This window comes from Pituophis catenifer, unplaced genomic scaffold, assembly GCF_029215685.1.
Source record: "Pituophis catenifer annectens isolate HBS135680 unplaced genomic scaffold, rPitCat1.0.hap2 SCAF_14, whole genome shotgun sequence".
NCBI lineage: Eukaryota > Metazoa > Chordata > Lepidosauria > Squamata > Colubridae > Pituophis > Pituophis catenifer.
In genome coordinates this window covers 10,395,994-10,408,446 of record NW_027256894.1, presented here as the reverse complement: position 1 = coordinate 10,408,446, position 12,453 = coordinate 10,395,994, and the positions used below count along the sequence as shown (strand labels likewise).

Sequence of the window (12,453 nt, the reverse complement as noted above, 5' to 3'; positions counted from 1 at the left end):
AAGCAATTAAAAAACCCTAACCAAACTAATCAGCATGAATGTGGCAAATCAAAGGAAAGAGAGGAAAGTCCTAGCAATGTATAAATATGTATATATGTGTATATATTTGAAATGAAAGGAACAAAACAACTTCCTTATATTTTTTACCAATGGTACTTTCCATGGGGTGATTCCTAACCAAACAAAGCTACTGTCTTAGCCTATCAAGACAGACCAGATCAGGAAACCAAGAGTTTTACAACTATAGGAGTTGTAAAAAGTACTGTCATTACTTATTTACTTCCATTCATTGCTAAAAGGACAACTGTCATACAGGGGTATCTCAAGGAGCTCCAAAGTAAAGCAGACTTTAGGTTTATCTATAAAAGTAGTGGCTCAGTGACTAAGACGCTGAGCTTGTCAATCGAAAGGTTGGCAGTTCAGCGGTTCGAATCCCTAGCGCGGCGTAACGGGGTGAACTCCCGTTACTTGTCCCAGCTTCTGCCAACCTAGCAGTTCGAAAGCACGTAAAAAATGCAAGCAGAAAAATAGGGACCACTTTTGGTGGGAAGGTAACAGCGTTCCGTGCGCCTTTGGCGTTGAGTCATGCCAGCCACATGACCACAGAGACGTCTTCGGACAGTCCACCAACCATGAATAAATCCAAGTAAAGAAAAGTTTCAGAAGAAAACCAGAACATTTAATTCAACTACATAGGCTAGTTTTGTGGCCGATCAAGAAATAGTCAGGCACGGGAAGGGTTTTGTGGCTCCCGGTGTTTTCTTTTCTGTGGGAAACGGGTCCAAATGGCTCTTTGAGTGTTTAAGGTTGCAGACCCCTGGACTAGAGATACCGATGCAGAAAAGTTGTTATTAGTATTGAAATTTTGATATGATGGTTTTTGGTTGTTTATATTTCTTGCTTTTTTGTGTGTGTATTATATTTCTTTTTGTACTGTGTATTTTAATCTTTGGAACTTTAATAAATATTACTTTTTAAAATAAACAAAAAAAAACACACACGCTCCAACCACAACTTGACAGATCTAGCTTCACTTTGGAAAGCTCTGCAGCCTTTCCAGACTGTTCACTAGGTAAGATGTCACCCCAGATCTCCATCAACAGATACCTGCAAGAACATGACTCAAGACATTTTGGAGCCTAAGGGGATCTAAGTATGCCTAAGTAATCACAAGTTACTTAGGCGTGTGGCACAGAAAACCCCAGAGACACACTTCTCTGCATCTGTAGCGGAGCAAATTAAGCAAATGAAGAAAGTCTGCTAATCTGATATCCAAATCTGCTACTTGAGGAAACGGTTTCATTTTCCTTAGTGACTACCTTGTAACAGTAACAGAGTTGGAAGGGACCTTGGAGGTCAACTAGTCCAACCCCCTGCTCATGCAGGAGACCTGTATTAGGGATTGTCGACCTTTCTGATCAACAAGCTCAGTGTCTTAGCCACTAAGCCACCTGAATGTGTGTGGGGAAAACCACGAACCTTTTTCCAATATGGGACGGAATACTTTTTCCTGCTCCTGTATATATTCCCACAACATCAGGGGTGAAATCCAGCAGGTTCTGACAGGTTCTGGAGAACTGGTAGCGGAAATTTTGAGTAGTTCGGAGAACCAGCAAATACCATCTCTGGCTGGCCCCAGAGTGGGGTGGGAATGGAGATTTTCCCCCGGGAGTGGGGAGGGAATGGGGATTTTGCAGTATCCTTCCTCCGGAGTGGGGTGGGAATGGGGATTTTGCAGTATCCTTCCCCTGCCACGCCCACAAAGCCACGCCCACAGAACTGGTAGTAAAAAAAATTGGATTTCACCACTGCACAACATGTATATTCCCACAACTCATTGTAACAGCATTGCCAAAAGGGCATTAAGAGTTGTTAACCTAATTTTTTGAAGCTTCTCCGGTAACATTGTATTGCTAACTAGGGCATACAGAACCTTTCCCAGACCAATTCTCGAATACAGCTCGTCTGCCTGGAATCCACACTGTATATTGGACATTAATACGATTGAGTGGGTCCAGAGGTATTTCACGAGAAGAGTCCTCCACTCCTCTACTCACAATAGAATATCTTATGGCACCAGGCTTGAAATTTTGGACTTAGACAATCTGGAACAGTTCCGCCTGTGGTCTGATCTAAGTATAGTACACAAAATTTGTCTGCTACAACGCCTTACCTGTCAACAACTTCTTCAGCTTCAACCACAATAATTACACGGGCAAACAATCGATACAAACTCAAGGTAAACTGCTTCAAACTCCATTGCAGAAAATACAACTTCAGCAACAGAGTGGTCAACGCCTGGAATGCTCTACCCAACTCCATTGTTACATCCTCAAATCCCCACCGCTTCAACCTTAAACTGTCTACCATGGACCTCACCCCATTTCTAAGAGGTCCGTAAAGGGGGCATGCATAAGTACACCAGCGTGGCTACCCTCCCTGTCCTACTGTCCCCATTTATTTGTATTCAGTTTCTTCGTTCATGTCTATGTTCACACTTATACCTGCTATCTTGTACATGTTTGACAAACTAATAAATAAATAAATGTGTATGAAGTTTCTGAGCTGAGTTTCTGCAGTCCATCAACCATGAACCATCAAAAAAGTTGGATTTGGCACAATAGAATAATCACCCCCAAAATCCAAGCACAATAAATAGCAGTCAAGTTTTGCATCAGTTGCGAATGCAGCTGCTAGCTCTTACACTCACTTGGTTGAGTGTGTTTTGCCAATAGTCAGTAAGTATCTTCCTTGAATTGGAAAAAGAAGGATGATGTGATGGAGAAGAACACAAGTAGAGAACTCCATGTCCATCTACCCCATCCTTCTTCACACTGGTCCATGTAAGGATTCATGCCACTTGACCAAACCCTCCATTGACTAATGGAGAAGTTAAAAAAAAAAAAAACAGGCATGCTGATTTGATGCTTACCTTCTTGCTCCTGTCTGGGATTCTCGCCATTTTCTGCAGATTCCTGTCTCCCGACACACCAATACATTCTCGGCGCTTGGCAGAAAGTTTTAAACCATCAACACTCCAACACATCTAATATCTGAAACATCGTCTGCAAAGCCAGGCTAGCATATCCATTTTCAAAGCACCCAGGCTATACATCACAGCTCAGAAGGGAATGGCTATGTTTAAAAAAAAGAAGAGTAAAACAGAGTAATCCAAATTAATTTTCCTTTATTAAACAAATCATCAGAAAACAGTAATAGTGAGGATTAAGGTGTTTTTTTTTTTAAAAAAAATTCAAATCTAGTTTATTTCAGGAATAAATATATTGGACTTTCTCTAAAGTGTTTTATTTAAAGATTTTATTTTCCTGGGCTCCAAGATCACTGCAGATGGGGACTTACGGCTAAGAAATTAAAAGATGCTTGCTCTAGGGGAGGAAAGCTATGGCAAATCTACACAGCATACTAAAAAGCAGAGACATCACCCTGCCAACAAAAGTGTGGATAGTCAAGGCTATGGTTTTCCCAGTTGCAATGTAGGGCTGTGAAATTTGAACCATAAGGAAGGCTGAGCACCAAAGAATGGAGGCCTTTGAACTATGGTGCTGGAGAAGATTCCAGCAAGTCCCTTGGACTGCAAGGCGATCCAACCGCTCAGTCCTAGAGGAGATCAACCCTGACTGCTCTTTAGAAGGCCAGATCCTGAAGATGAAACTCAAATACGAAGATGAAACTCAAATACTTTGGCCTCCTAATGAGAAGGAAGGACGGAGGAAGGAAGGAGAAGAGCCTAATGCTGGGAACGATTGAGGGCAAAAGAAGAAGAAGGGGACGACAGAGAATGAGGTGGCTGGATGGAGTCACTGAAGCAGTAGGCGTGAGCTTAAATGGACTCCAGAGGATGGGGAGAGAACAGGAAGGCCTGGAGGAATGTTGTCCATGAGTCGGACATGACTATGCAACTAACAAAAAAGTGTTTTAGCCCCAGTTTTCTGAAACTCTTAATGGAAAGTTTAGTGTGTTGTATAAATATTAATACACTGTAATGAATGGGTTTTCCTGAATTACTGTATGGGTTTTGTACTCTCTAGCTGAAATAATTTTAAGACTTCTAGTATATGTAAATTTGTAATTCAGGAACATAGGGTTTAAATATATTACATTTTCCCTGAAGTGTTTTAGCCCCCTATTCCTAGAAATCGCATGGAATCTATATAAAAAAAATCAAGAGCTAAGAATTATGCTGGAGAAAGGAAACAACAAGATAAATTAAGCTAGATATTCTGATCTATTGCATAGGAAATTTCAAACACTAGTTTTTTTTAAAGTTTTATTGTTTTATTAATACACATTATGACACACACATAACATACAACATATAAATATATCCTCTTTTTAACAAACATTTCTTCGTGGTCTGCTTTCCACTGTAATTCCCCCCCCCCCCATGTCTCTCATATTGTTTCATTTCCTTCATTGTCCTTTTTTTGATTGATTACAATATATTTTCTAATCCTAATAGCCTTAATTTTATACTTTTCTATATATTTGTTTCAGATGCCTGAAAAACCCATTAATGCTTAACTTTTTTCCCCTCCTTAAAACAATTAACTAATGTATATACATTTTATATATATATATAAATATACATATATATATATTTGTTGCATACTTATTTTACATTTTATATTCTCCCCTATTTATGTTATTTTTTATTTCTGCTCTCAAGCCATTCCTACCATTTATTCCAAATTGTATAGTAATCTGTCTCTTCTTTTTCTTTAATTTCTTTTGTTAATTTGTCCATCTCAGCACATTCTAAAACTTTTTTTTAATCACTTCTTAATCCGTTGGTGTTTCTTCCTGTTTCCATTTTTGTACGTATATTATTTGGGCCGCTGTTATGATGTGTAAAATCAGATATTTTATTTCTTTGGTATATGTTCTTGTAAATATTCCTAATAAAAATGTTTCTGGTTTTCTTTCTATTATTTGTCCTATTATTTTTTTCTAACCATTTTTTAATATTTGTCCAGAATTTTTTCGCCACCAGCATGTCCACCATAGATGGTAATATGTTCCATGGGTTTTCTTACACTTCCAACATGTTGGATCATTATTTGGGAACATCTTTGCGATTCTTGTCGGTGGTAAATGCCATCTATAAAACATCTTCAACTGGTTTTCCTTATATGCCGCTGATAAAGTTAATCAAACACTACAGTTTTAATAGGAAAGAATAGTTCAGAACATCAATCACATGGACCATTTCTGTTTAAGCTCAAGTCAAGAAAAGACTGGGTCTTATCTAAATCTGCTCTTCAAGCTTAAAAGCATTGGTCCTTTTTAGCAAAGTACGGAGAATCTACAGCACTGAACGGGTGGCCTGAGAGGCTCATTTTGCAGATAACCAATAAAACGTCAAATCTTTGCCACCCCCTTCAAGAGCTCCGCTTCTGAAGTTCCCCTTTCATTATGCAAATGCCAGCACACTTCATCAAACAAAAAAGAATAATTGCTTAGAGGCTCAAAGATTATGCAGCTCTTGGTTTTTCAAACAGCCTTGCCAGACCAAGAACCTCTGCAGGGAAGACGCATCAAATACCAACCTTAAAAAGGACTCAAAATTATTCTCTGTAGGACCACTACAAGATGATGTGTCTGGTAACCCAGATCTTTTTTTTTTCCTTTTCTTGGTTTTGGGTAAAACGGGGTGATCTGTGGCTCTCAAATTATTTTTCAGAGGCTCCCAAAGAACCTTTAACCACAACAGCTCAACACTGACGGCAGTTTCCTGCCATTTGGAGATCCATAAACAGTCACAGAGTGTTCGTATAAGCCTTAAGTGAAGTTACTATACAGTAGTTCAGAATACAAAGAAACCCCTTTAAATTCTCCCCCTTCAATTCAAAGGAGGGAAAAAACAGAAAGTCATATCCACTTTGCATAAGGGTCCTCCCACCCATGTCATGTGTGGACCATGGCCATCAGACCTGGATTTTGGGAACCAGACGGCTTCGCTTGGTGGCCTCCAGAACTTCCAAATGATAAAATTAACCTACCACATGATAAAGTTAAAAGTCAGCCCCATAAAAGTCTTAAAATATCACAGAAAAGACCAGATAGAAATATAATACATCATCATCACTGAATTGAGAATTCCTGAGATAGAAAAACTACCCTAATTCTCAATTGCTAGGGCAGAAATTCTAGATATATCTACCTACCTACTCAGCAATTCCTTGCAGCACATTCCCTGTAGCCTGTCCTTGAATTCAAGATTCTTCACCCAGGACAATACATGATTAAAACATAACTGAGACAATCCGTAGAAAAAGAATAACAGAATAACAGAGTTGGAAGGGGCCTTGGAGGTCTTCTAGCTCAACCTCCTGCTCAGGCAAGAAGCCTTATATCATTTCAGACAAATGATTGTCCAATCTCTTCTTAAAAACTTCCAATGTTGGAGCATTCACAACTTCTGGAGGCAAGTTGTTCCATTAATTTGTTCTAACTGTCAGGAATTTTCTCCTTAGTTCTAGGTTGCTTCTCTCCTTGATTAGTTCCCACCCAATGCTTCTTGTCCTACCCTCAGGTGCTTTGGAGAATAGCTTGACTCCCTCTTCTTTGTGGCAGCCCCTGAGATATTGGAAGACTGCTATCATGTCTCCCCTAGTCTTTCTCTTCATCAAACTAGACATACCCAGTTCAAGCAACCGTTCTTCATATGTCTTAATCTCCAGCCCCCTAATTATCTTTGTTTCTCTTCTCTGCACTCTTTCTAGAGTCTCCACATCTTTTTTTACATCATGGCAACCAAAACTGGATGCAGGATTCCAAGTGTGGCCTTACCAAGGCCTTATAAAGTGGTATTAACACTTCACGTGATCTTGATTCTATCCCTCTGTTAATCCAGCCCAGGACTGCAATCAACCTTGGATGCCATGATTAATGAGAGCAATCAATAAGCCACAAAACAACTTTTCATTTTTGTTTTATTAAGCAAAAGAGGATTTGAGAAAATGCAACTGCAATATTACAGCTACAAAATCTGCTGCCGTCCCAAAGGTGCTTTTTCAAAAGGCAAATGGACTTTGTTTTTCCTTGAAGATGTTTCGCCTCTCATGCAAGAAGCTTCTTCAGTTCAGAAGCGGAAGAACTGAAGAAGCTTCTTGGATGAGAAGCGAAAACGTCTTCAAGGAAAAACGAAGTCCAGTTGCCTTTTGAAAAAGCACTTTTGGGACAGCCATGACCTGGAAGACTGAAAGTCTCCATAGACAAAATCTACTGTTCTTTACTACAAGACGGGGTTGACTAAAGATGTTTAGCGCATTAATAGTCATGTGTTTATGAGTTCAGGTTACCGGGTAGTCCTTGACGTACAACAGTTCATTTACTGACTGTCCAAAGTTACAATAGTACTGAAAAAAGTGACTTTGGACCATTTTTCACTTACAACCTTTGTAGCATCCCCATCAGTGGTCGGTTTCAAAAAATTTTACTACCAGTTCTATGGGTGTGCCTTGGTGGGTGTGGCATGGTGGGCATGGCAGGGGAAGGATGCTATAAAATCTCCATTCCTACCCCACTCCAGGGGAAGGATACTGTAAAATGTCCATTCCCACCCCACACCAGGGGAAGAATACTTTAAAATCTCCATTCCGTCCCCAATCCAGGGGAGGGTTACTGCAAAATCCCCATTTCCTCCCAATCAGCTGGGACTCGGGAGGCAGAGAATAGATGGGGGTGGGGCCAGTCAGAATTTCTACTACCGGTTCTCCGAACTAAACAAAATTTCCGCTACCAGTTCTCCAGAACTGGTCAGAACCTGCTGAAACCCACGTCTGATCCCGCTGATCATGTGATCAAAATTCAGATGCTTGGCAACTGGTTCATACTTACGACTGTTGCCGTGTTCCCATGGTCGTGTGATCACTTTTTGTAACCCGTTGACAAAGTCAACGGGGAAGCCAGATTCACTTAACAACCGTGTAACTGACTTATCAACTGCCGTGATTCACTTAACAACTGTAGCAAAAAGGTCATAAAATGGGGCAAAGCCCACTTAACAAATGTCTCGCTTAACAACAGAAGTTTTGGGCTCAATTGTGGTCATAAGTCAAGGACTACCTGTATTACAACAATGAAAAATAAATGTGAGATTCCTCTGTTTATTGTTGTGGTCCGCCAGCAGCCTGTGGAGCTGGCAGCAGAGTCGGACAGCGATGAGGCTGAGGAAGAACATGGGCCAGTCCTGGAGACTGGGGAAGGCCTGGATGAGGGCTCTGTGTCGGAGGCAGAGATGGGGCCAGGGCCATCTGGGAATGATGCATGGTCTCCGGAGCCTCCAGAGTCGGACAGCAGAGAGGCAGAGGAACAGGAGGAGCCTGTTCCTAGTGCGCGCATGCGCAGAGCTGCCAGAAGGCAGGAGCAGCTACAGCAAAGAGGACGACTTGGGAGTAAGGCCAGGAGATGATTGGCCCCTCCCATAAGGCTTAAAAGACCAGCAACAGCTCTTGGCCTCTTTGCCAGAAAACAACCGTTGAGAGATTTGCTTCATGTTTGGCTGTATTTCTTTCTTGTCAGCATCTTCTGTTCCTGAATTGTTGCCAAGAAAAGCCTTTGGCAGTTTGCCTAATTATCCCAAGGTCAGAGATAAACTAAAGACTGGTGTTTTGAGGACTTTGCTTTCGTTTAATTTGGAATACACTGAGAATGAGTTAATTCTCAGCTGTTTTAATAAAATCTGTTTTTTGGAACTGTTTTGCATTTAATATTAACTACGTGGGCCTGGGTCACACCATTTATATACAATTGAGTTGTTACTCATAATCCATACAACAGAAGTATAGAGTAAGTCTGTTTCATCATCACCTTTTTGCAAATAAAGGCCACAGATAACAGAGAGAATACCATGTGATGCCTGGATTCACATCTTATGGTAAGCCAGATTTTTGGTTCTGAGTTTGGCAAAGTCAACCCTTCTGGTTTATTGAATAATTCGCTGTCAAAAACAAACTTGGTTTAGTTTGATCAGCATGAATCAATCTGGCAAATTTGGCCTCCTCAAAATGTCCCCTGCATGAAAAACATCATCTCCATGGTAGTGCTGTCCAATGGCTAAATAATCTAGAGATCCGTCCATAGGTTTAATCATTCTAGTGACTAGTACATACAGTAATTTAATTCTATTCGTAATTTTAATTATCAACTCATACTCTTATGTTTTTGAAATAATTCACTGTTGTGGTATTTTATATTTTGATGCACATTTGATGCACTATTTTTCTGAATTTTTATGTACTAATGCTGTACCCTGTTACGCCGTGCAAAATAATAAACTTGGTGAATGCAACTTACAGGTAAAGTTACATCCCAGTTTCTTTCTGTACATTTCCCAGAATAGGAGAATTTTTACCAACCCCAAATTCTGTTTGTCAAAGTTTACAACAGGCTGAATTATTATCTCAGCAACCAAAGAGTATCAAGTTTGAAAAAGCAGTCAGTCCACAAACGTACAGCCCTTGATAAAATATCTACCTGTTGTTTATCTCCTTTATACATTCAGTCACAAGTTGAACTATAACTTTAATATCTGTGACTCATAGATGGTTCAATCACTTCCAGGTGGCACGGCCTGGAACTGGCAGAGAGAATTTCCAGGCAAATATTCAATCCTTCTCAAAGTCCAACTGTAGCTTTGATAAGATGAAGGTAAAGGTTTTCCCGTCAGTTCCTTGTCAGTTCCCCAATTCTAGGGCATGATGTCAGGGGTGGGATTGAAAAATTTTAGCAACCGGTTCTCTGCCCAGTTGCTGGGTGGGTGTGGCCATAGAGGCATGGCCCTGAACTGGGGGCGTTTTTGCCCTCCCCAGGCTCTGGAGGCTTTCCTTGAGCTTCAGGGAGGGCGAAAATGGCCTCCCCCTGCTCCGGAGGCCCTCCTGAGGCCGAAAATGGGGCCGTTTCCGAACTTCCAGTAGGCCCGTTGTTCGCCCTCCCAGAGCCTCCACGCGGGCCCTGCACTTACCTGGCATCCAAACCGGGCCACCTGGAGACTCCTCGGAGGGGAGGGGCAGGGTGGACAGGGCCAGCCCATCCTTGCAACTAACGGTTCAGCGAACCAGATTAAAATTAACATCCGGTTCACCCGAATTGGTCTGAACAGTTTGAATTCCACCCCTGCATGGTGTTCATCTCCATTTCTTGGCCAAGGGGAACCAGGGTTGTCCAAAGATGCATCCGTGTTCATGTGGCCAGCATGACTATATATCAAAGGTTCACAGAACATTGTTACCTTCCCACCGGAGTGGTACCTATTTATCTCCTCGCATTTGCCTGCTTTAGAACTGCTAGGTGGGCAGGAGCTGGGGCAAAGAATGGGAGCTCATGCCATCGTGTGGTTCTTGGGTCTCGAACCCAGGCTGTCAGCTCTCCAGGTGACAAGCTCAGCATCTTTAACCACTGAGCCATGATAAGGGGTGCCACTCCACGTGATCAGAAGTCAAGGCAGGGTTACAAGGGGACAGGAGTAAATATAGTAAAAGTAAAAGTAAAAGTAATACAAAAGTATTTTGTATTATGAAAGAGATCTTTGTTTCAACTTTTCTGGAAGGAAAAAAAAATACTTTTATTCTTTGACAGCAGCTAAAGATAGAATTTGTTTCCAGCTTGACTAGTCTAGATCCAAGTTAGAGGACCAAACATCTGTACTATTTCTTTCTTTTACTACCGAACTGTTCCTTTCTAAAGTTCTAGCTTGCTTTCCATCAGGTCTTGGTTTTGTCAGCCAATACTCTGTACAAGCTCAACCCTCTCTGGATTGTTTTTGAGTTAAATTGTTTTGCTTTTGCTCTTTGCATTTTTTTTTTTTAAAAAAAAACATACTTCTAAAAACTCAGTTCCTCCAAATATGCCAATGCTGGGATCTTCCCTCTTCTTTCTGATTGGTCTGCTTCTTCTTTCCAGTCATAGCCTAAATTTTGCCTTAAAGGGATTGGGTCAGAAATGAGTTTACCATTTTACAGGAAGACAAAGTATATCACTGTGCACAAAACACCCTTTCATGCCCAGAGTGAAAACACTGGCTATGTTTATATCAGAGTAAGGGTTTTTTTTTTTTTCTTTTTCTAGCAAACTATTTTATAGAATTCAGCCAGGATTTCTTGGGAGAGTTCTTGGATCTTCAAAATAACCTGCCTTGAAGAAAGTCAGAAGTAATATTTTCCTGCAATTCAAATTTGCAGGCATTGCAATTTGCAGGAACCGACAAGGAAACAATGGATGGAAACTAATCAAAGAGAGAAGCAATGTAGAACGAAAGGAGAAATTTTCCTGACAGAAACAATTAATCAGTGGAACACCTTCCCTTCAGAGGTTGTGGGTGCTCCATCACTGGAGATTTTTAAGAAGAGCCATTTTTCTGGAATAGTGCTGTCAGGATTCCGAGGCATGCCCTAATCAAACCATGAGCCTTGAGCCAAGTTTCAAAAGAAATCCAGGAGCAACATGTCAGCACTACCCAAGTGAAGTCAACTCTGCCCCACGTAATTTACGGCCCAACTATGAAACTGTTTCCCCCCCCTCCTCCCAGGGTGTGTCATAAATCACATTCTCCAACAGAGCACTTTTGTGGGCTATAAAGATCACGCCTCTCCGGGTAACCTGAGATACAGCCTTGAGAAAGGTATGTGTGGAATGTGCTTCTGGTTGTGGCTGCTGTGTTGCTCCGTCAGTTCCCACCCCCCACCCCCCCCACCCCGTCTGCTTATGGCAACTCGAGAGCAGACCAGGAATGCTTTATGAGTTGATAGGTATAGGGCAGTGATGGCTAACCTTTTTGCCGTCGCGTGCCAAAAGCGGGGCGGAGTGGGGGGGGGTCCCGCACACGTGTGCCACACCGATAATTCAATGCACCCTGCCCCCCCCCTGTGCATGCTCATGCAATCCCCCATGCATTCCCCCACTTTTGGCACGCGATGGCATGGTAGGTGTATTTTTCACCCTCCCCAGGTTCCAGAGGCTTGCTAGGAGTCTGGGGAGGGCGAAAACAGCGTTCCCCACCCTCCTGGAGCCCTCCAGAGGCCGGAAACTGCCCAATTCCTGACTTCTGGTGGGCCCGAAAATCAGCTGGCGTGCCCACTGATATGGCTCCGCATGCCACCTGTGGCACGCGTGCCATAGGTTCACCATCATGGGTATAGGGTCTCCTGCGCGAGGAGTGGGTTGGACTAAAAGACCTCCAAGGTCTCTGCCAACTCTGTTATTCTGCTTCATTTGTTCTGAGACTATTCTGCAATGCACAACAGTTGGATAGCTAATAACTATACTTTAAAAACACAGACATTATTTTAAACCAAAATCTTGCCAAGAGGAGGAAAAACAATTATTTGTCTTACAAAGGAAATACATCGTGGAAATATGTAAACACAATCAGAGAAAACTTCAATATTTCAAATTATTTTTGAACATGCAAAAATACAACTTCCTGGACTGTAC

At 41.7% G+C, this 12,453-nt stretch overlaps 1 protein-coding gene across 1 annotated transcript in view; it reads right to left on the bottom strand.

The window, feature by feature from the left end:
* LRRK1 (leucine rich repeat kinase 1) overlaps window positions 1–2,999 on the bottom strand; it is an 86,808-nt gene extending 83,809 nt beyond the window's left edge. The window contains exon 1 of the mRNA XM_070953560.1: window positions 2,933–2,999. Coding sequence (XP_070809661.1) covers window positions 2,933–2,999 — 67 coding nt within the window. The remainder of the gene's footprint in view (window positions 1–2,932) is intronic.
* Window positions 3,000–12,453: the final 9,454 nt, after the last annotated feature.